This window comes from Acipenser ruthenus, chromosome 4 (genome assembly GCF_902713425.1).
Source record: "Acipenser ruthenus chromosome 4, fAciRut3.2 maternal haplotype, whole genome shotgun sequence".
NCBI classification, from domain to species: Eukaryota; Metazoa; Chordata; class Actinopteri; order Acipenseriformes; family Acipenseridae; genus Acipenser; species Acipenser ruthenus.
The window spans coordinates 24,428,719-24,453,440 of NC_081192.1; the positions used below are offsets into that span (position 1 = coordinate 24,428,719).

General features: G+C 41.3%; 1 protein-coding gene across 6 annotated transcripts in view; it reads left to right on the forward strand.

Moving 5' to 3' along the window:
• Positions 1 to 24,722, forward strand: part of LOC117400334 (double-stranded RNA-binding protein Staufen homolog 2-like) — a 121,352-nt gene that overhangs the window by 52,619 nt on the left and 44,011 nt on the right. For 5 of the 6 annotated variants that reach the window (XM_034000149.3, XM_034000152.3, XM_034000150.3 and 2 more), the window contains exons 6-12: positions 774 to 933; positions 4,685 to 4,792; positions 9,581 to 9,793; positions 10,111 to 10,248; positions 11,378 to 11,509; positions 14,347 to 14,407; positions 23,702 to 24,000. In XM_034000149.3, the coding sequence (XP_033856040.3) occupies positions 774 to 933; positions 4,685 to 4,792; positions 9,581 to 9,793; positions 10,111 to 10,248; positions 11,378 to 11,509; positions 14,347 to 14,407; positions 23,702 to 24,000 (1,111 nt within the window). The remainder of the gene's footprint in view (positions 1 to 773; positions 934 to 4,684; positions 4,793 to 9,580; positions 9,794 to 10,110; positions 10,249 to 11,377; positions 11,510 to 14,346; positions 14,408 to 23,701; positions 24,001 to 24,722) is intronic. The other variant, XM_034000151.3, reaches the window with a different exon arrangement.

Sequence of the window (24,722 nt, forward strand, 5' to 3'; positions counted from 1 at the left end):
GTAATTTTGTGTGTGTGTGTGTGTGTGTTGGAAAGGTAACCAGACAAACAAGTAGCTAATGCGTGGCGTAATTCAGAATGTGCGCGACAACACATTAATTAATTTTTCTTGTTAAATGTTTTTATCTTCATGGCAACGCATAAAGCTCTCACGATATTCAGAGTCGTTCTTTTCCTACTTAGTAAGCAGACCTGGACATTTAAATATCCCCTCCCTTAAATGACTATGAATTGAGTAATCTGCATTGGTACGGCTGATTTTTTTCCCTAAATCAGAACTGCATAGCAACGCATTTCCTCAAATGTATGGCAAACAGGTTGTTCAAGTACAGGAGTAAGGAGGCTGATAATCTATTCATTGTATAGCTGCAATGAAAAAGTTACATACTTTTTTAAAGGTTTTAAAAATAATTAGAATGAATTCTTGCTTAGTAGTGCTATAGGTGTAGGTAGCATATGGAGGAAATTCATTTTCCAGGCACTGGATAGCAAAAGCCATTCAAAAAAAATGTTGAATTACACTGTTTGTTTTATTTAAATTTAAAAAAGAAAATCTAATATTTAATCTGTTTATCTGAACATTAGCTTCCTTATATTTTAGTTGTAGTAAAAAAAAAAAAAAAAAAAAAAAGTGTCTCCGGTTTCTTGAGCTCCAGCAAAGGAAAGAAGATTTATTTTTATTTTTATGAAGCCGTGTAGCTTGCAAAACTTAATCCTGTTATAAATCATAGATCTGTTTCCCTTTGTTTCCCCTTTGGCTTGTTTCCAACTTAGGTACCATTACCCAGTGCCTAAGATATTTTATGTCCAACTGACTGTGGGGACCAGTGAGTTTATAGGAGAAGGAAGGACGCGTCAGGCAGCTAGACACAATGCTGCAATGAAAGCCCTTCAAGCTCTCCGGAATGAGCCCATCCCTGAAAAACCACCACAGGTAACTGCCATTATAAACATAACCGTTAAAAAAATGAAGTTTGGTATGGGACCTGCTGATTTGCTTTACCCTGGATTTTCCTTACAGTTTATTGCTGAATTGCACTCTTCCCGATGTTTCTTCCTGATATTAAATAGTACTGCACAGTTGTATCTTATTCTGCATTAGACATGAACAGTATGTCTCTTTTTCGAATACGTTCCTAAGCAAGTTTCGGCCTCTATTATTATCTCCAATGGGGATATAATAGAGGTAATTGTATATACTTGTGCACCTACGTAAACCTGTACATCTAATGTCACACTTTAAAATTTTTAAAAAAACAGTTAAAACGCTAATCCAATTGTGATACTTGGTACAGTCAGCACTTCCGTGATACTTAAGACACTCAGATACACATCAGTCGTGTTTTACCATACTTGTATTCAGAAAGAAAATCAATCCCCGTTTTATATATATAATATATATAACAAATGAATGCACTTGCCCATCACACGCGATTTCCGACACTGTTGTTGTATACAATAGTTCCCACCATACAAATTTTCCCATCCCAGCGTCCGGTTCCGTCGCACGATTTTTTTGCCGCAAGGGCACTATATTCTGCAATTTTGAATACTGACTTTGGATACTGTTTTAATTCTGGAAACTGTGTTGTTTTTTTATTTTTAAATCTTTTGCTAAATTGCATCGCCTTTTACATTTTACACAGTTCTGTGCATGGGTAACATTTTGATTTAATTTTGCTGTTGGGTCGTTAACAGGGAATTTTACATACTGCTACACGTACCAGATTTAAAAGTATGTACTGTATTACAGCATGTGTCCACAGTTGTCTCTTTTGGCAAGTGATATTTTCAGAATCATATCGTTGCGAATTAAAATACTACTTCTGTTGAAAATATAGTACTGTACGAACAAAACCAACTCCGTACATCTAAATGGAAGCCTACTTATTTTAAAACAGTCCTTTCAGCTATGTATTTTTGGCATTGTATCTTTTTTGTGTTCCCTGAAAAACGAACAAGGGTTGGAACGGGCCAAAATGAAATAATCAGATATGCATCACACTCTTTTAACCGTCACTGAAGACAATATTTTTATAGGGTTGGATATATGAGTGCTGCCTATTAATATTATTTAGCAAAGGTTACTGGGAATATCAGATTTTGGGGAATTATGGAGGTCCCTCTTGGTCTCTACATCTGTCTGTATATTTTTACGTTTATCTTGTGAACACAAAAACTTATTGCACATACTAGGGCAGCAGTGTGGAGTAGTGGTTAGGGCTCTGGACTCTTGACCAGAGGGTTGTGGGTTCAATCCCCAGTGGGGGACACTGCTGTTGTACCCTTGAGCAAGGTACTTTACCTAGATTGCTCCAGTAAAAACCCAACTGTATAAATGGGTAATTGTATGTAAAAATAATGTGAAAAAATGTATAATGTGATATCTTGTAACAATTGTAAGTTGCCCTGGATAAGGGCGTCTGCTAAGAAATAAATAATAATAATAATAATAAATAATAATAATAATACTAAAAATGTGTTATTTCAGGGTTAGTTTGTTTTTATGGTAAGTGTATTTTTTCATTAACATCAACGATTCCATTATTAGATTCCATTTGGAGGAGGCATAATGTAACAGTGCTCACAAAAGTATTTGGAAGATCTTTATCCCAAACTTAACAGGGAGCAGAAAAGATAAATATACTTTTTGACACAAAGTGAGTAACACTCTCCACTCAGACAAAACTTGCAGTCTTTAGGGATTCAGATAATCTGAACAAATTATCTTCCTAAAGTATACAGTACAGCAGTGCACTTTGACAGCTCCTCTTACACATGACTGTCGAGGAGATGACAATCTACTTTTTTAAATTAAGTTTTAAGCATTGTGTTTCACTGTTTCCGTGGTGCTGATAGATTTCATTGTTGCTAGAACTCTCTGTTCTTTTAGAATTGTCACAATGCTGTTGCTGTTTGTATAAAACAATGCGATTTGTGTCCCTGTTAAATATGGATGTTCTCCAGATCAGAAAGAGGATGAATGTACTGCTAGATTTAATAGTTTTATATAACGTGTAAACAAGTCAAGGGGGCTCGGTAGCTCAGGATTTCAATCTGCATGTCACAGGTGATAAAGTTTGCCCTCTGTAGTAGTGTTGCCAGGTCAGACCAGAAAAATATGCCCAATTGACCTTCAAAACAAGCCCAAAACAAGCCCGACCCACAACTGGGGGGTTTACGGGTGGCAAGCCAACAAGTACATTGCTCTGTGTGTTTTAAACACTAATAACTTTGAAAACTTAAGTTGTTCAACTTCTGTAAAATGCTATAACACAACATGTTTTACAGTGATAAGGTATTTAAAGTAAACAGGTTGCTATGTTATTATTGTTAGCTATATGAAAGCTTTAACTAAAATTGCACTTGTTTCACACCAATGAGAAATGATTTTCTACCTGTAAAGCATGAAACACTAGAAACGCTGCATACTCTGGTCTCCTTGCTGTCTTCAGGCCTCAATGCTTCTGCTGCTTCCCTGTTCACATTGAAATGCTGTAGCATGTTTTGGCTCTGGACAAAATCTTTCCAGCAAATCCCCAGTCTCCTTAAAATATAAAGGACTTGCAGTATGCTGGTCAGAGGCTCATTACCCATCCTGTTCCTGTGCTTGGACTTGTTCATCTGAGAGAACACTTGCTCCACATCTAAATTGCTTTAGAGGCATGGCAAGGAGGGAGAGCGCAGACAGGGCTATCTGCACTTTCTCAAAACATGATCCAACAAGCTCTCCCATGTCCTCTAAAGAAATAAGTGCTGTGTGGCAAGCGATGTAACAGGCCAGTAATAAGCTCTGTTTGGCGCATGGTTGTACAAGATTTAGACACAGTAAGTCAAATATCTGGTAGGCTTATGGACGAAAAAGGCTGTGCATTTTTCTTGTGTTTGTCTGTGGTCAAGTGTTGAACAAGGTCGTGTGGTGTGCACCTGCAGGTGGCTTTGCTGTCATGTGATCTCTTATCACTGGTTTAATCCAGTCTTAGGTTCTTCTCTTGCCCCCACTCTTTACAGTACTTTTTGCTGTACTTAGCCCACTTATTTGGAGGGATATTAGAAATTGAAAAAGCCTTAGCTTGCAATATTTTACAATCAGCTTTAATAGAAATGCATTCAAATTAGGAAAAATGGCTGTACAAAGAGGGGCGAGCAAGCAGCTGTGGGTGTGGGCAACGTAGATTAAATGCAGTGATTGGCTATTCACCACTCTATTTTGCCATATATTGAGAGAAACGTGGGACCCAATGAAAATATATGAATGGTTGAATATGATTTAAAAGAAACACAACCAGTATTAACTTTCTAGTGGGGGGGTGGGGGGGGGGGTTCTATTGAGTTCTAAAAGAAGCACAAAAAACATTTTGCAAACAAGCCCTAGTGAACACTACAAAACCATCACACAATTCTCGGTTCAGGAGAGGCCCAGGACTTATTCGAAAGCGTGGCAGTTCAGGTCTTGCATTAATGTACATTGAAAGTGCTTTCTTTGGGAAAGCACTGGTTGTTGCCGGTTCTAGTAATCCCCCTGTTCATGGAAGGTGAACAAAAAAAATCTGAATAACAAGAAGTGCTATGTTAAGTTCTTGAAAAGAAACCAGAAGTAGGCTCCATGCCACAAGAAACAAGGATTTTAACAAAAAGACGTCAAGCAGCGCTGGCATCACAGATTTTTTTACTTTCTGTTTCAGAGCATAGAGGGAAAGAATGAAGCTGAGGAGGAGAGTGATGCCAGCAAGTCTGAGATTAGCCTGGTGTTTGAAATAGCACTCAAAAGAAACGTGCCTGTCAGCTTTGAGGTAAACTAACTAAACAAATTACCTTTAAGTTACTTTTCCATAAGCCCAGTTAAAGTGTTAGTTACCAAGACTTTAAAAAAAATATATTGAATACCATTTTTTTTCCAGCTGTGTGTGCAGCAGGTATAAAGATCCCACCTGGCACTAATCTCTAATATGTGTTGCACAGGGAGTGAATCTACTGTGTGGTGGCACAGGTAAATGGACATCACCACTAGACAGTCTACAGAAGAATGATAAGAGACTTGCAAAAAAGTTGTTATGCTGATGTTGCTGAAAGCATTATTATTATTATTAGTATTATTATTATTATTATTATTATTATTATTATTATTATTATTATTATTATTATTATTATTATTATTATTATCATTAGTAGTAGTAGTAGTAGTAGTAGTAGTAGTAGTAGTAGTATTATTATCATTACTCCTTTAAGGGTAAAAAAGAAGAATACAACATTTTTTAGAAGAAAGACAAATCCACATTTCTGTCAGTACAGTCTTTGTTCATGAAATACCTGTGGGGAGAACAAAAATAATAAATCGTAGTTGAAAATCTCCGAAGGTATTTCCTGAACAGGGCCTATCAGTAGAAGCATGTTGATTCTTCAGTTGTTTTTTTTTTTTTACTTCATTAAAATATATATATGTAACACACAGGTTGATGGTAAAATCAGTAAAGTTCTTTTTATTTGTCTGCAAATATGTATGCCGTACTCTTAAGTTGAAACAATGCCTGCTGTTTGAAGGTATAACACATGTATTTTATCTTGCCATTTGCGTGAGAGCAGACACTTTGCTGCACATATTAATTTATAACACTATCAAGTTCAATAAATGATGGCTATGTTCTCCAAAGGTGACGTAACTGCTACTGTTCAGAAAGATCTTCATCTCTTAAAAAGTAACAGATCACTTGCCACAGAAGTCTCGCTTTTCACCCAGATTCTTTTTTTTTTCCCTTTGACCCCCCCGCCCCAATTCAAAGTAGAATTTTTTTGAAGTAATAGGATTTTCTGTCAGTTGCTATTCTTTTGTTAGGTAGAGCTGACATATAATCCTTCAGTGTCTGTTTCTTTTTTTGTGTTCTTGGCTAAACCACAGCACATGATACTAGTCAGCAGCTTAACCTGCTGTAGCAGCACAGGTGCTTCCCAATTAAGTATGTGTTTAGATGTGTCTCATAGTCACTTGTTGGATTAGAGTGATGCTTTAAATACAGCCACATGCCCTGGACCAAGGGTACCACATTTACATTTTTATATTCTGAACAGCAGCATTTTAAGTGGCTGTGGTGAGACTGATTCCTCCTGTTTAAAAGAGCTAGTGCATGTGAAAGCTACTACAACTTCTTCTCAGACCTACTCCTGTACCATCTAGTAAAATCCATCAGTGCCCTTCACTTCCGTTACCTGATATGGCTGCCGTACTCTGCTAGATGTGTTGCTGACAACGAAATGGCTAGAGACAGTACACTTTAATTTATTGTCTTAATGTTTGGTACAAAGCTGTATAATAAGATTTTCTTAAGTTTTATTACCGGTGTCCAGTCAAAAATAACCATTTCACTTCCATATTGTTTTAACCTCTGGCCATATCGGTGATACAAACTCCACACATTGTTGTTGTTTTTTTTTTATTTTTTAATTTAGCAGACGCCTTACAACAACGTCTCACCCGAAAGACGGAGCACAAGGAGGTTAAGTGACTTGCTCAGGGACACACAATGAGTCAGTGGCTGAGGTGGGATTTGAACCGGGGCCCTCCTGGTTACAAGCCCTTTTCTTTAACCACTGGAACACACAGTCTCCAGAGTGACAGAGAGTCTTTCTAGTTGATACACAGCTGCATTCTATGATTCTCTCAATAGAGTTCCATTAACGGTTGTGACCCTTTCAGTGCCACGTTGTTTTAACCTCTCTGGACATTAGTGATGGAAATCTTTTTCACATGTCAGTAGTGCTTTGTTTTTGGGAACAACCACTCCTATTTCTGGTTTGAGATTGAGTGTTGTAGGTAGAATGTGGTCATGAGACATAGCCATACAGAATATGAAACTAAACAAAGACAAGGAGATATGGGTAAAAACAAGTGCTACCTTTAAAAAATGATCTTAAAACAGGAGCAACAAGTTTAAACTTTAAAATACTTTTAGGTGTTTTTGTCTCAGTCTTGATCTACAAACACTTTCTGTTAAAAGGCTGTTATATTCAGTACATAGCTGTGTTATGTGATTCTCTATCCCAATACAAGAGAATCAATGTATAAAGCTTTTTTATTATCTCAGCCAATCTGTGAAAGTGAGCAGAAGCAGGATGTTGAAAATACTGAATCTAGGCTGGGATGTACAGCACAATTAATTATTAAATGTATAATAGAACACAAGGAGAATTACAGTGGCTGTCTGAAAGGGAAATCCACTGATCTTGTGACATTTACTGTGCTGTCAAAATCTTACGTCATGAGTGCATTGTTGTAGCCCAGTGCTCTATTAACTTGTTATACAGAGGTCTTTTGTACTCTGAGAATAATACTTAACAAGTTTGCTTTTCATAGCTGGCATCATCTGCCTGTTCTCATAAAAATCTATAAATGGCATCAGATCTCTTTTTTAATGAAAACCTTGTTCTAAAGTAGTTCAGACTTTTTTCTAAACAAGAAAGCTTCTTAGTAGGAGCCTGTATGCAACTCTTATAAAAGAGCTTATGACAAATTGGTAATTGTTCCATTCAGTCATAAGTGTTTTTATTTTATTTGTATTTATTTTTTGTTAAAAAGGTGTTAATTCCAGTGGAAAGTGTCTTTTTTTTAATGTAGTCGTTGCCAATTATTTTTGTTATTTTCTCCCAATTTGGAATGGCCAATTATTTTTTTAGGCTCAGTTCACCGCTACCGAAGACGAACACACGCTGTCCTCCGAAGCGTGTGCCTTCAGCCGACTGCTTTTTTTCACACTGCGGACTCACCATGCAGCCACCCAGAGCTACAGCGTCGGAGGACAACGCAGCTCTCGGGCAGCTTACAGGCAAGCCCACAGGCGCCCGACCAGACTACAGGGGTCGCTGGTGCGACGCTCGGCCAATTGTGCGCCGCCCCCTGGGAGCTCCTGTCCACGGTCGGCTGTGGAATAACCTGGACTCGAACCGGCGATGTCCAGGCTATAGAGCGCATCCTACACTCCACGCAGAACGCCTTTACCGGATGCGCCACTCGGGAGCCCAGTGGAAAGTATCTTTTTAATGTAGAATATATTGGAGCTAGTATTTGGAACATTAACAGCCCTGCGAAGGGGATATACTGTAGTGGAAATGGTTATACATTCCACTTATTCATCTAATTTTGAGTTTACAGCTCTACTAGATAAACACAAACTACCTTACAGTAATCCAACACACAAAGGTAAAACACACATATATTATATTTAAACCTTACATTCATCATCATGTTAGCTATTACTAGAAGTAGTTATTGTGCTGAGTTTGCACCACCATTCACGTAGGTTCTCCTGATGTTTTCAAACTCCATGTGAAAACTAAATAATCACCTATACCTGTTAATTTGAGATAAGAAAACTAAACCCTGTTTCGCTATCTTGGCTTCAACTGCTGACCAGTTATTTAACTTTCAACTGAGCTCTGCTAAACATGTCCCTTGCTTCTCATGTATGCGTCGAAGGCCAGCCTGGTATCTGTAAGGCACATTGATATACATGTGTAAGATATATTTTATAAGATAATATCACTTTTAGATAGAAATCTTTTGTGGCTGTCAGTAGTATAACATCCCTGCATCTTATCTGTGACTGTTCCAGGTTGTTTGTAACAGATTGTCAACCATTGCAGCAAAACTGCCTCCTGTGGCATAATAGATGAGTTACAGAGTGACATATTTAATTTATACAGGGGATGAATCTTGTATTTCTAAAATAACCAAATCACTACTGTTAAATACGTATATGGCAAGTAGCTGCAGAGCTATATTGCCTCCAAACTAAAAGTTGGAAAACATTAGTCAAATGGGAATGAACAAAAAATCTATTTTTTTAGTGTGACCTGGTCAAGAGATGAATGCACATGCTGAATAATAAAAAAAACAACCTGGAAATATAAAAACAAATGTTGAAAGACACTTTTATATAAACAAAGTAAAGAAACAGAAAACCTGTGTATGATGCAAACCTGGAGTGCGTTCAATGGGCAGAGAGCTCCAGAGCGTTACGTGGCGCTTTCTATTGAACGACCGGCACGCCGAGAGCGCTTCGTAACGTTAGCTAACATTCCCAGGAGCTTACTCGGTGGGCGTTTCGAAATAGCGGAGGTACAATACCAGTGTGGCGACTGTGGTGTAATTTCCCCACATATTGGACTTTTTGACCAATAAGAGCTAACTTATGTTACGTAGCGCCACAGCACAGCGCTCTGCCTATTGAACACAGCCCTGATCTCTCAATGTGTCCTGCTGTTACAAAATGATGAATAGCTACGTCTTTAAGAGCTTACCCTTTAGTATCAAAAGACCCATAATTATTATGGATCCATATTTTCTTTAAATCAAGAAAAACATAAACTTTTACTTTGTGTTTCTCTTCCTGCCCCCCACCCCTTACATGCACCATGTTTGTGTCTTGGGGTAGGTCTAGGTAACTGATGAAAGAGGATCTGAAATGATGGCCTTTTGAGATTCAAGGGAAAGTTCAACTGAACCACCAGCCCTCCCACTTTATTTGATTGTGTTATCTGACATTGAACACGTTTTGGTTACCTACAGTCAGCTCTGTCTTTGTTCTCAGGTGATTAAAGAGTGTGGCCCACCGCACATGAAGAGCTTTGTCACGAGAGTGACGGTCGGGGATTTTGCAGCAGAGGGAGAGGGAAACAGTAAGAAACTTTCCAAAAAGCGGGCTGCAATAATGGTGCTACAAGAACTGAATAAACTTCCTTTCCTCCCTGTGAGAGAAAAACCCAAACTTCATTATAAGAAACGCCCTAAAACTATATTGAAGGTAAGGGGAATTTGGGCGAGGTTGGTAGAGTGTGACCATTAATCAACTGGCTGTTTGGTAACAAAGCAAATTCACATCTTCCCATTTGTGAATATAAATCAATATAATATAAATGGGAGGTAGCAAGCTTCAGTGACCTTAGAAAATTCTTCACAGTTGTACATAATTAGTCCTTGTTCAAAACTGATGTGCCACTCTTGGTTCAGGTTTTGAAATGTTTGTCTTTTAGACTAAGAAGTTTCTTTAGTCTTACTTGGTTAAGGTGTATGTTTCAGCATTCCAGTGATTCTGATGTAGAGATAATTTCCCCCTTTTAGACTGGCCCAGAATATGGTCAGGGAATGAACCCCATCAGTCGCTTGGCCCAGATCCAACAGGCAAAAAAGGAGAAGGAACCCGAGTATACTCTGCTATCCGAGAGAGGAATGCCCCGTCGCAGAGAGTTCATCATGCAGGTAATAGAGACCTGCTTAACATGCAGGCCCATTCACTTAAATACACTTATACCACTTTCACACACAAATGCCGCTACTGAACCGTCTCAGAGATGTTTAAAAATTGATTTAAAATACCCATTCACACAGCACGAAATTGCGCAATCTGTGCCAATATATAATATCATCATAACCCTTTCACACAGCCAAAGGGACCGTGTGAGTACAACAACAGATAGTTTTCATGGCAATGGCAACGGAAACAAAACAAGTAAATAAATAAGCAGAATAACATGGGTAAGCTACTTACAAAAAAAAAAAATGGAATGTTATATACTCTATATCAATTTCTTATCTTTTAATGAATGGCGCTGGAGAACTAGTGTAAACTTCCCTTCCCCATTGTCCTCTCTATTAATAATATATGTATATATGTGGAAAATTGAAATACAAATATTTAAGTGGGGACGCATTATAAATATTATTTTCATTCAGCCGTCTGATACCAACTGCAGTGTATTAAAAGTTGTAGGCTAGTCGACCATCAAAAAAAAAAGTTCTACTTATTGCATATACTCAGTGCCGGTTCTGAGCCGTCATAACTCGTCTGTGTGAAAGGGTATGAGAGATCTGTTCATAGAAAGAATGTTTAGAGAGAGAAATAAAAAGGATTATAATGATACTATCCCTGATGAGAAGAAATCAGTGAGAATCAAGTTGTTATACCAGTATGTTGCTAAGTTCTGATATTTGTTCTCATCTTTTTAAGTCCTTTACAAAGTGTTGTTGGAACCAGTGCATTTGCTGTGTGGCTGCAACAAGAGCATAGCTGAAAAACCTTTATCACAACATTAGAAATGTTAAGATGTGATCTCTGTAAAAAGATATTTAAGACACAGAGAAGACCTAACACCAGAAGCATTGTATTCCAATAAAACCATGCTTGAACCTGAAGGCATGTGTTTGTTTCTGCAGGTACTGGGTGTACAGGTACTGTATTGACTTGAGTCAGGTTAATAACTTTCCGCCCCAGTTCTGTAGTGTACCCGTGGAAGTGACTTTTAGCCTTTAGGTCTAGAGTCACTTGAACTGCTTTTTTTTTCCAATGGTACAGACTGATTAGATTTTGACTTTGTTTTATCTGATCTAGGTGAAGGTCGTTAATGAATCTGCAACTGGAACTGGTCCTAATAAGAAAGTGGCAAAACGGAATTCAGCAGAGGCTATGCTGCTGCAGCTTGGGTACAAGGCATCTACACCTGCACACAGTCAAGCAGGGACAGTGAGGATCTGTACTAGTACTGTTGGGGGTTTATATAACTGTAACCAAGTTTTCTTTTTCTTTGTTTTTATGAACATCAGCTTGCATCAATCTTTTAACACTGATGACATAATGCAGAATTTTAGCAGATCTGTTATAATTAGATGTATTCCTTCAGGGGAGCAGATTTTTAAGCTTTCATGCACTAGCATCAAAAGATTAGAGATAGCCTGAAGAGAAATAAAAACATCAAATACATTTGAATTAAGCAATGGTAATACAATCCCAAATGTTGACAAACCACTTGTAATTTGCACGAATAGGAATGTTATGAAAGAAATGTCATATGTTAACAGGATCTTGGTACACATTTTAGTCCAATCAATGGAAACTATCAATCAATCAATCAATATTTATTTTATATAGCACCTTTCATAGTGGACCACCATCACAAAGCACTTTACAAGATAGTGAGGAACAATGCATGATACATTAAATACAGATACAGGGCATAGAACATTAAATAAATGTACTAATTAGACTGTGTTGTGTTTGTGTGCTTTAAAAAAACATCAGTGCCTAAAATTAGATTTGAACAGAATTCTGGATTGTGTAAAAACTAGACACCACACAATTACCTGAAAATAAAATACATTATTTTTCAGTTATAGAGAGAAAAAGTCTGTTGTGTTAAATCCTGTGTATATTTCTCCTTTCAAAGTGTGAAATTAAAAGACAAATGCAAGATGCTCATAAAAATTGACAGTTAAGTTTTCAGTTAAATATTTAGTAAAAATAATATACTGTTTAGAATTTTTTTTTATTATTATTATTATTTTTTTAATTTAGTGTTAAATGTTTAAACATTTAAACCTTTGGTTTAACTGTGCATGAAATATTAGAGTGAAAAAATATATATATATATATATATATATATATATATATATATATATATATATATATATATATATATATATATATATATATATATATATATATATTTAACATATAATATACAAATTCTTCCTAATGTTATTATTAATTTGTTTTTCAGTGATATTTTTCTACACAGTGAAAATGTAGTTACAATGAAAAAGAATAAGCTTTTAAATTCCGGTAAAGGTACATCTGAATTATTGTTATTATAATACAGATTGTTATAATGCTGCATGCTGATTGGCCAATCAGTGGTTCTAAGCCGTGATATAATCCCCAGTATAGTAACTGTTGGGTAAATCACTAGACCCGTGGCACTATTGTATCACTGCGCCTATTGAAATAACGTATTTAAAAAAAAAAAAAAAACACCTGTCAAAATACCTGGCAGTCATGGAATTATACCACTGAAGGCATCACTGACAATAAACAAATGGATAGAAATAGAAGCTGCATTGGCTCATATTTTCAAGTCTCCCGAAAGCGAAGGAAAGAAAAAGTTAAACCGCCATGCTGAGGTACAGAACTCTAATATTGATGTGTTAGAAAAAACTAGACATGAAATGAATACCACCAAACGAACCAGTTGGGCTGTTAAATGCTGTAATGACTGGCCGTCTGAAAAAAAAATACATATTGAATTCACCCAACTAACAAAAGAAGAGCTAAATAGTATCCTTAGAGATTTTTATGGCACAGTCCGAAACTGTAAAAGCGAGCAATACGCTATGTTGTGCTCCGTGCTGGACTGGACAGACATTTAAATGACCCCCCGTTAAGTTTATCCTGGTGTCTAATGAGTGACACAGAATTCACAAGTTCAAACAACGTGTTTGTGGGTACAATTAAAAAAAAACTTAGAAGAGAAGGCCGGAATAAAACACAACATCATCATGCAATAACTGAAAGAGATTTTCAGATAATCAAACATTCTGAAGCCCTGAACCCTGACACAGCTGTTGGTCTTGTGAATAAAGTTTGATTTGACATCCAGTTACATTTTGGACGTAGGGAAAAAGAAGGAAACAGTCAACTACTGGCAGATTCTTTTGTTATAAAAACAGATGAAAACGGAGTTAAGTATGCCACCATGACTTTAACGAAAGTACAAAAAATCACAAAAATTCCTACGAACAGAACAAAGAATGTCACAGTGGATTCATGTTTGAAAAGCCCGCCCGGAAATCGCTTGTGTCCAGTAGCATCACTAGAGACGTACTTGTCAAAACTTCCAGCAAATCCAGTACCTTAATACAGAAACTGTCCAACGCTGGATTGCAAGCGAGAGAAATTATGTCCGTCAGCAGTCACAGATCGGAGAGCTGCCTGCAGAGTTATTGGGAACCGTCGTTAGAAAATCGAAAGCGCTGGAGCAACATCTTGATGGAGGAAAACTCCACAGCATCGCCCAACAAAAAAAATAAGATCAGATGAAAGCAAACCCTCTTCCTGCACTTCAATGCCCGCTTCTGCAACAATTGACAGTCACTTTAGGAATTGTACAGTTAACGGCAACATTCAAATTAATATCTATGAACACAAAATTGCAACTCAAATAAAAAAAAAAAATCTTACCTGAATATCATAGGGACTGTTTTCTGTTGCGGAAGGTTATCCTTCAATTTTCTTAATAAATTGTCAGAAACTTTTTCTCTTGTATTTATTTATATTTACGTTAGTAAATCCGTTTTATAAAACCATTAAGGTACTTGAGGGCGTGGGTTGCCGTGTATATTGTCACTGCTTGGTCGGTTGCAGGCACTCGGCTACGCCTCGTACCTAACAATGCACCAAGCACTGACAATATCCACGGTAACCCACGCCCTCTCGTGCCTTAATGCTTTAATATAATCATTGAATGCTTTTAACCTAATTCAGGTCTAATGTTGCTTCCTTGAAGTTGTCTGCTTTTATTTTTATAGCCTGTGGAGAACAAAGGGTGGAACGGGCAAAAGGTGGCTTTTCCTGAACTAACAAGTAACAGTACGTATTTCATGTTCTCTCCGTTTTTGTCACGTGATCTCTCTTAGAACAAATCCCCCATTTTAATTTGTCTGTGATAAATAGGGGTTTGATTATCATCCGTTTTGCTTGTATATTTAGTGTGTGGTGCCTGTAAATTTCCCCTCCATTCATTTAAATAGCGGAATTTGGCAGTGCTGCTATCTGTGGTTTTTGAATTAGAATTGGTGATGATACTTACTTTCTCATTCATTTGTTTGTGTCATCTTGGATTAGGCACCACTGTACATATTAAAGAAATTACTTGTATAGAGTTTCCAGTAAATGTGGGATGTGTACTGATTGCAAACCTGAGTATCGCTGTATGTTATTCTAATAATATAAATGTTCAAGTGCCCAGTATTTTAAGATACTCCCTTGTGAAACTGGCAGTTACAAGTTTCCTGTGCGGTGGAGTGAGTGAGTCATCCAGAAAGTTTTAACATCAACTCCAGTGAGCACTTACAATAAAAAGGAGCATAATACTACATATTTTCAAGACTTAAAGAGAGATTGATAGATCAAATCCTGCAGTGTTTAAAATGCTGAAGCATCAGAAAAAAGCTTCCTGCCATATAATTAATTTTGTGTTCTATCACATGAACATTTTGAGTTTTATTTTTTGTTTTTGTTATTCATTTTTACATTTTTCTTTTTTAAAGTGTAATTCAGTTTTTTTTTTTTTTTTTTACTCTATGTTGAACTAAAGTGAGGTATCAGTTGAAGGGTTAATATTTTTTGTTACCTTAAAAGAGACGAGTAGAGACAGTAAGCTAATAATCAACCTGTGTATACGCCCTGTGCTTATCACAATCACAGTTGTAAAATACGTTTGTATAACATTCTATTCCCTTTCGAATACGAAATGTAACCATTACAGTATGGGTATTTACCTCCTAAAGATCTGAAACCTGAATAAGATATAACAAAGCTGCTCTCTGAGCTAGTGATGCAGTCATGGCCCGCCCCCGAGGACGCAAACAGACTGCTCTCACAGATCTCGGCGCCATTTGTCCTTTCAAGACTGACCTGACTGGAGAGCCTTATTCAGATAAGTACTTGTTACTTGTATCTGCTATTATTTCACATTTATTGTGTTTTTACACAAATTATATGTGATATTAATATAATCGCTGTAATAGTTTTTACTAATTACACGTTTTTGTGCACTACAGCCAGTTGCTTGTTACATCCCATTGCAGCCTTTTGCCCCGCATGAAGCCAACGGCTGGAGTCGATCCTTCCCAGGGATCCAGCAACATAAGTCTGCTGACTTTGTGCTCTCCCCCCAGGCTGCAATAGGTCCGACTTGAGTTATTTATTTCTTGTTTTTGCGAGACGTTTAGTATTATTTATGTAATTATTTAAATTACTATTTGTTGTTCTCATATGTGTGTTCTTTTTTTTTTTTTAAAGAAACTACGCACAGGACCAAGATACTTGCTTTGGCTGTGATTGCTTGCAATCGCTTCCACAGTATCTTGCTGCCGTTTTGGTGACAGCTTTAGCATTACCATTACGAAGGCTGTTAGTACCACACCGTTCCATCTCGGTGCCACCCGGGACTGTACCCGTACCAACCCGGTGCTAAAGTCACCGAACTGACCCGGTTTTGACCCGGTACCTTACCCATACCAACCCGGTATTAAAGCCACTGTACCATTCTGGTTCTGAGGCAGTACTGACCTGGTCCTACATGGTGCAAAAGTCGGTACCGTACTGACCCGGTGCTAAAGTCACCGAACCGACGCAGTTCTGATACGGTACCGTCCCGGTTCCAATGTGGCACCGACCCGGTGCTACAGTCACCAAAATGGTAACGACCCGGTCCTACACGGTGTAAAAAAACACAGAACCGGTACCAAACTGGCCTGTTGCCAACCAGGTTCCGAACCAGTATCGCACCGGTCCTGAACCAGTACCGATCCGGTGTGAAATACAGCAAACCTGTACCAAACCAACCCGATACCTTCCCGGTCCTGTTCTGGTCTTGACCCGCCGGGTCAATATCTATAAGCAGATTGAGGCAGCAACTGTATACTGTACACTGCATTGCTTGCTTCTTGCATCATGCTTGAGTTTTATCCCTGTGAGACATGCAAGGCCAGTCTGCCTGTTGAGGACAAGCACGGCAGATGTTGTTCCTGCCTGCGGCCAGAGCACGCCAAGGAGGCACTAGCTAATTGCAGCTTCTGCGAGTTTTGTGCACCTTTCTCCAAGAGCATGCTTGAGAAGTGGCTATGCTCTATGAAGCGCTCTGCGTCCTTTATTCCTGCTCAGTGCTCATCCCCATTAACCTCTGTTAGAGCGGTGGCTGCGTCCTCACCCCATGACTCTGTGCCAAGGGAGAGTGGACGATGCACCTGGGAAAGTAGCCCAGACAGAAGGCGTTCCAAGCAATCATCAGACTCAGAGTAACTGAAAACACTTTAGGCAGCTGTTTCCCACCAAGGAACTGTTCTCTCGGAATTACTGCGGGAACGTTCAGTGCCACCTGTCCTCTTGGGGCTATGAGTGCAGATTGGCCACAGGAGGACATACTGTCCATCGTCGCCTCTGAGGAGGTGGGCGAACAGGAGCCGGCGTTCCTGACTGAGGACGTGGAGTCTGACAAGTCTGACAGCGCATCCCCTGCAGTTAAGCTCTCTCTGTCGGCAGAGCTTCTGCCATTGATCAAGAGGGCATCCAGTAATATCATCCTGGTAGCCTACCAGTGCCATTTCCTTTTCTGAGAACCACAGGCCCTCACCACAACAGTTGGATGAGCAGCATCTTGTTAACAAGAACCTGCTCTTTGTGTCCAATCTCAACGGGCAGTCTGTGGGTAGGAACCTGGCTGCACGTAGCCAGTGTTGGCATTTCCAGGCACACGTGCCTGACAGGGACAGGGCACAGCTGTTAGACACCCAGATTACACCAAGGCATAAATTTGGGCTCATGGTAGACTAGGTGCTGCAGCATAAACCAGCTGCAAACTGGCGCCCTAGGCCATGGCAGCCTCAAAGACCAGCACAGCCGGCTACATCCATGGCCAGAAGTGGTGTTTGGAGCCGGCCCTTGGCTTCTCGCTGTGGAGGCTTTAATAGGTTCTGCCACCCTGCGAAGAGACAGAAGCCGCAGGCTAAGAAGCAGCCCTTGGAATTTGCTAACTACCATCCAGACCAGCGGCTACTCACTGCAGTTCAAGCATGGTCCCCCGCCCTTTTGGGGCGTGACTGCAACATGAGTCACAGACCCACAGGACACCTCCTCAGGAGGTAGCAGCTCTGCTGCAAAAATAGGCTAATCACATGACAGACCCCCTCCAGTTGGAGGAAGGGTTCTACTCCAGGTACTTCCTACTGCCCAAGCGGGATGGTGGCCTCAGACTAATCCTCGACCTCAGAGACAGGTCAACCTGTATTTGAGCCGAAGGAGTTTCAAAATGTTGATGATATAACAGCTGTTGCAGTCAATCAGGCCAGGCGACTGGTTCACCACTGTGGAACTCAAGGACGCCCCATAAAACCAGCGCACAGGAAGTACCTGCGGTTTGCCTTTCAGGGAACAGCGTATGAGTTCCGTGTCTTGCCATTTGTCCTCTCTCTAGTTCCCTGTGCTTTTTCGAAGTGCATGGAAGCTATCCTGGTCCCATTGAGATTCAAAGGCATCAGAGTGCTGAATTACCTTAATACCGCCTTGGCTGCTACGGGCAGATCGTAGCATTTGGCATGTCTGCTACTGTACAAACAAGGCTCTGTTCAAAATCATAACGTAAGATAGATGGTATGATTCAACATTCTGATGACACTGCCTAGCGCTATGCCAAGGCGTAGATGGACTGGCTCTTTACACCAAGAGAGTGCCTTTAGACAGTGATGAGACACCGTCAATAGGCGGTTGCGGTTCAACGTGGGCTGAAAAACAGCCTATATGTCTGGTAGTTAATTTATTAAATGTGTCAAACAGGTTTTTAAAATCATTTGTAGTATAACAAACAAACAGCTCTTAATGACGTACTGGATATAGCAAATAGTAAATTGTAATCATTACAATACATGCAATCTTTACAGAAGTCATAAGGAGTGAAAAAAAGCAACTGAAGTTACATAAATGCTTTTTAAAAGAGAATAGCAAGCGTTAGTTGGAAAAAAGAAACTGACAATGTATTTATTTATTTATTTTATTTATTGCATTTATATAGCACTTTGTATTCAAAAGTATTGCAAAGCCCTGTACAGTTCTCAGGATGGTGGTGCAATAGAAATGACACAAACAACAGCCACTTTCCAATCAAAAGAAACCCTCAAGGGTGCTTTTATTGCACACAACAAAAAGAAACCCTGGACTAGCCAGCAATGGTTAGATCCAGGTTAAAATACTTTGCAATAAATAAAAACACAAAGAAAACTCCTGAACAAAACCAGCAATGGTAAAGTTCAGGGGGAAAAAAAATCAAGTAAATAAGTCCCAGACACTTTCACTCTACACAACATTCCTCCGTGCAGCAGGTGCCAGCGTCATGCAGTGCAGCGCAGAGGTCTGTGACCAATCAGATACTGAAGAAGCTGTTTATGTACCTGTCAGGATCACTGAAGCCAGTTAATCCTGATTGTGCGCACACCCGCAATGAAAGTGTTCAAGGAAAATAGCAGTTACATCTTAAGGACTGCCGTAAGCCGAGTGGTTATTGCTTTTGGTTTGACGGCATGTCATGCTGACTGAAAATAAAATACAGAGCAGTTCACATTTATGGTTATAACTTAACTGAAATGTTCCTTGGCTTTAAAAAAAAATACCACCAATGTAGGAATATAACAGCGAAAAGGTAACGAGACAAGCTCTTTTTTTTTTTTTTTTAATTGTCGTTGCCAATTATTTTTATTATTTTCTCCCAATTTGGAATGGCCAATTTTTTTTTTGTTTAGGCTCAGCTCACCGCTACCACCCCTGCGCTAACTTGGGTGCGGCGAAGACGAACACACGCTGTCCTCCGAAGCGTGTGCTGTCAACCGACCGCTTTTTTTCACACTGCAGACTCACCATGTAGCCACCCAAGAGCTATAGCGTGAGAGGACAACGCAGCTCTCAGGCAGCTTATAGGCAAGTCCGCAGGCGCCCGGCCAGACTACAGGGGTCGCTGGTGTGCGGTGAGCCGAAGACACCATGGCCAACCTAAACCTCCCCCCCGGGGCGACGCTCGGCCAATTGTGCGCTGCCCCCTGGGAGCCTCCGCCCACGGTTGGCTATGGAATAGCCTGGACTCAAACCGGCTACGTCCAGGCTATAGGGCACATCCTGCACTCCACGCGGAGTGCCTTTACTGGATGCGCCACTCGGGAGCCCCTAGCTCATTTATTTTGTAATAATATTACTTTTGTCAATAACGAGGTAATATAACGCGTTCAGTTTTTAATGGGAGAAAAGTTACCCCAACTCTGAAGGAGACACACAATATGCAACATCTGTTGTTAATTTAGAGCAGTGATACTCAACTCTGGCCCTCGAGATCCAGTCCAGTTCTGGTCTTTATTCCAAGCAGGTCATAAAATTGGTTAATTGCCTCTTAACAGCTTCAATTAATTACATTAGAACCTGATTGGAGTAAAACCTGGACTGGACTGAATCTCGAGGGCCAGAGTTGAGTACCACTGCTTTAGAGTATATTCAGCGACAGAGATACTTCAGTGATAAAGCCAGGTAGAGGCACTTTTTACAAAATGTATTGCTGAGCAAAATGTCTCGTTTGCTGTTGCCAATCACATCAGTCCTGCCCATGCAAAGCTGCATTTCCTGACTTAAATATTGTAAATAAAAAAAAAATAGCAAGAAAACATGTGGCATAGAAAGCAGAACCCAGGATAGTTCCAGTCCCCACAGCTCCGCTGGGTGACCTAAGGCATCGCCTACATGGCACAACAGCAGCAAAGAACTGGGCCCACCCAGCAGGCAGAGGGAACGCAGGATGCGGCCAGCCCACACACCAGCATCACAGGAGGAGCTTTCAGGGCCAGCGCCCTAAACAGCCACCCCACACTGCCCCGCCGCAGGCTCAGCAGCCCGAGCAGGGCCCCTGAAGGCTGGTGGCCTCAGACCCCCTTTTTCAGCACAACAGCTGCAGTACTGGTGCGCTTGCACCTCGGTGCTCGCCACCGTGTAAAACGGTTACGCGCTTCAGTTCCGCTTGGGACCTCCTCCCTTTTGAGGTGTCACAAATACTTTCATGACAGACCCTCTCCAGGCCTTGGTACTTTAGAAGGAAGTGGCCGCCTTGCTGTGCAAGCAAGCCATTCGTCTCGTAGACCCCACCTCCCACGGAGAGGGGTACTACTGGTGGTATTTTCTGGTACCCAAAAAAGATGGTGGCTTTCGCCCCATCCTAGACCTGAGGCACCTCAATGGGTTCCTAAAAGAAAGGAGGACTGGTTGATCTGTTCCCAGTCACGAGAGGGAACAGTGGCCCACACGGTGGTCGTGACAGAGCATCTGGCGAGGCTGGGCTTCACCATCAACCATGCAAAGAGTTGTCTTACACAGGTGCAGTGCACAACATACTTGGGGCTCCGGCTGGACTCCAGTACGATGCGCGCATACCTGTCAGACAACAGAGTTGCAGCTATCCAGGGTTGCCTCTGCCTGTTCCAACAGGGATTGCATGTCACCCTCCTATTGGGCCAGAAACTATTGGGCCTGATGGCCGCAGCCATATCGGCCATTCAGCCGGGTCTGCTTCACATGCACCCGCTACAAGCGTGGCTCAATGCGTTTCACCTCAACACCAAATGCGACAGACACCATCGGCTGACTATGTCTCATGCGTGCTCGGCAGCCCGTTGGGGGGCGGGCTAAAAAGGCAGAGGAGTACGCTGATCCTGGCCGGATCGCTGGACATCCCTACACATAAACATGCTGGAGTTGCAAGCGGTCTCCCTTGCTCTCCACCACTTTCTCCCGGTGCTGATGGGTACACATGTGTTGATCCAGACGGACAATATGACAGTGGTGGTGTATGTCAACCACCAGGGTGGCCTACAGTCCCCGGGTTGCATCGCATGGCCTTCAGGCTATTAACATGGGCTCAGAGGAACTTGCTGTCCTTACAGACGGCGCACTTTCCCGGAGTGGTGAACTGGGCAGCGGACCTCCTCTCCAGGAAGGGTCCGCATCCGTCAGAGTGGCGACTCCACCCTCAGATAGTGGAGCGCATTTGGGAATGGTTCGGGAAGGCGCAGGTCGATCTCTTCGCCTCGGCAGAGACAACGCATTGCCCCCTGTGGTACTCCCTCGACCGCTTAGGCGGTCCACTCGGCATAGATACCCTAGCGCACGAATGGCCCAAAGCATTGTTGTACGCTTTCCCGCCTATACCGCTGCTCCCGGCCTTTCTCGAAACGGTCCGGTTAGAGGAAGCGTCAGTTCTCCTAGTGGCCCCCAAGTGGCCCAGGAGAATCTGGTTTTCGACCCTGTGCCAGCTGTTACACGGCCAGCCCTGGGAGATATCACTGCGTATGGATCTCCTCAATCAAACGAGAGGCACTCTTTGGCACCCGGAACTGGGCAGGTTCCAGCTATGGGACTGGCCCCTGAAAGGGACTGCTGGTTAGCCCTAGGGCCATCAGATGCAGTTGTGGGTAAGTTGCAGAGCACCAGGGCAGACTCCAGTAGGTCTTTGTACACCTACAAGTGGAGGTATTTCCAAGCTTGGTGTCTGGCTGGAAGCCATGACCCCATATCTTGCCCTATGCCAGTCATCTTACAGTTTCTGCAAGAACTGCTTGATGCTGGAAGGTCACCTTCCACTTTGAAGGTGTATTTAGCGGCTATCTCTGCATGCCATGTACCTGTAGATTCGGTGTCTCCGGGTGCGCATTTCTTGGCTACCAAATTTCTTAAAGACGCTCAGCGATTACACCCTCTCAGGAGGACTGTTCTCCCCGAACGGAGCCTTAATATTGTACTGGAGGCTCTCACGAAGGTCCTGTTTGAGCCCATATACTCCATAGAGTTGGAGTACCTGTCTACGAAGACAGCCTTCCTTGTGGCTATCACCTCGTGTCTGTGCACAGCTCCTGCATGCGCATTTGGGAGGATGGCAGGAGGGTGTCTCTGTGCACCAACCCTGCTTTCCTCCCCAAGGTGATCACCGCCTTCCACATTAATCAGTCTGTGGAACTGGAGGCGTTCCATCCACCTCCGTTTGCTTCAACAGAGGATGAGAGACCCTAGAACAGCCCCTCTCTAAGCAGTGTCTGTCACATTGGATTGTGGACACAGTCTCAACTGAGTATGATGGTGCTGGCTTGCCCCCACCTGGTAGGGTAGCCGCACACTCCACTAGAGGGTTGGCTACATCATGGGCCCTCTTCAGAGGGGCCTCGATGTCTGATATTTATACACCGCATACCTTCTCCGGGTTCTACCGCCTTAATGTGGTAGACCCTGCCCTGCCTTCATTAGGCATGAGGGTCCTTGAGGGTGTAAGTTCACACCGCTAACTCCTGAGTTAGACAGTGCTAGTGTGTCCCTCATATGCTGCCGTTCTTTCTCCCTTGCGATGGCTCTGGTATACGTTACCCATACATTGGTGATCATCTTTGAATTGAAAGGGAACGTTAGGTTACTTACTATATCCCTGGTTCTCTGAAAGAGAAGACGACCACCAACCACGGGTTCGATGGCTTCCTCAGGATGAGTTTTATTCCCTCGGTGGGCGGGACCGAGTGCATCATCCCAGGAATCGGCGGCTCTGGTATAGAGAGCTCAGCGATACCTACCCAAAGGGCAGGCATATCCCATACATAATGTTCATTGGTGGTCGTCTTCTCTTTCAGGGAACCAGGGTTACGGTAAGTAACCTAACATTTCTTTAAATGTTTATTAAGGCAGCACAATGTAATCTTAGATACCATTGCAGTTTTGTGGGCTGTGCTTGCTTTACTGCAGTTGTAGCACATAGGACAATAAGGGTGCTTTAGATTTCTAACACTTGTTCACTTTCAGAAAAGGGGATAGAGTTCAACCTTGTGCAAGCAAACCTGTCACATCCTGCACATGAGCAAACTGGTGTCTGTTTTGAATTTATCCAGGTAGACAGGAGATGTTGGAACCCTGTGCTGAAAACCAAACCGTCGCTCATGGCTAAATCTGTGTCTGACATAGGAAGTAGAACAGGGGCCAAATCACAGATGCCTCTCTTTTGTTGTACTTATAATGGCAGTACAGCATGTGTGTAAATCGTTGTGGGGTGCAGTGAAGAGAATGGCATAGTACATCCCTCTCATTTGTTTCCATCCACAGCTCAGAAGGGAATACTCCATCTCTCCCCTGATGTTTATCAGGAGATGGAAGCAAGCCGGAACAAGACTGGTCCCGCAACTGCTGTAAACTATCTCAATCCAAAAGACATTGGCCAGGGCTCCAGTTCTTTCTTTAGCACCACCAACAACACGGCAACCATTGCCAGGGAGCTCTTGCTTAATGGCATCTCTCCGACTGCTGAAGCCATAGGTGTGAAAGGAAAAGCACCTGCTTCGCCCTGCACCTCTGTGCAGCCTTCGCAGCAGCTGGAGAACTTGGCCAGGATTCAAGGCTTTCAGGTATGGAAAAAATGAAGCTGTTTAGCAGAACTCCCAGCACTGCCATAACCATACCACTCAAGCTTCAATCTGCAGCATTTATCATACTGGTACGGTATTTGCATCAGGTTAGGACTGAAACAAGTGAAACATTCTCACAAGCTTTAAATGCTGTAGTCTATGCCAAGGGGGTTATTGCTGTGATTTGAATAAATTAATAAATACAAACTGGGAGCTTTTTGTTCTCTCTTTATGTACTGAAGCCATTTTCCTTTTTTTAGCATGTATTTGTTTTTTTATTGTTAAACATGTTCTTAAGCTTAAGGTCTTTGGCATCACAGAATTATTATTATTATTATTATTATTATTATTATTATTATTATTATTATTATTTATGTATTTATTTATTTGTTTGTTTGTTTGTTTGTTTGTTTATTTATTTATTTATTTATTTAGTTTTACTTTTGGCATGTGTGTGGTAGGGAAATTGCATCTCAGGTTGAAAGATGACACCTTAAACGACTTCTTTGTTTTGGACTGTTAGAATTTGCACAAGATAAGACACTGTTACCTCAGCATTACTCAAAAGGAGCCATTCATCCTGTCACAGATTTTTTTTAAAATATTTTACAGTAAAATGTTCTCTCACTAGTGCTGCCTTGGGGTTTCCATTGGTAATCCATTGTTGTTGTGTTGAGTCTCCTGTGTGCTGAAACCTGATGAAACAATATAGAACAGTCATA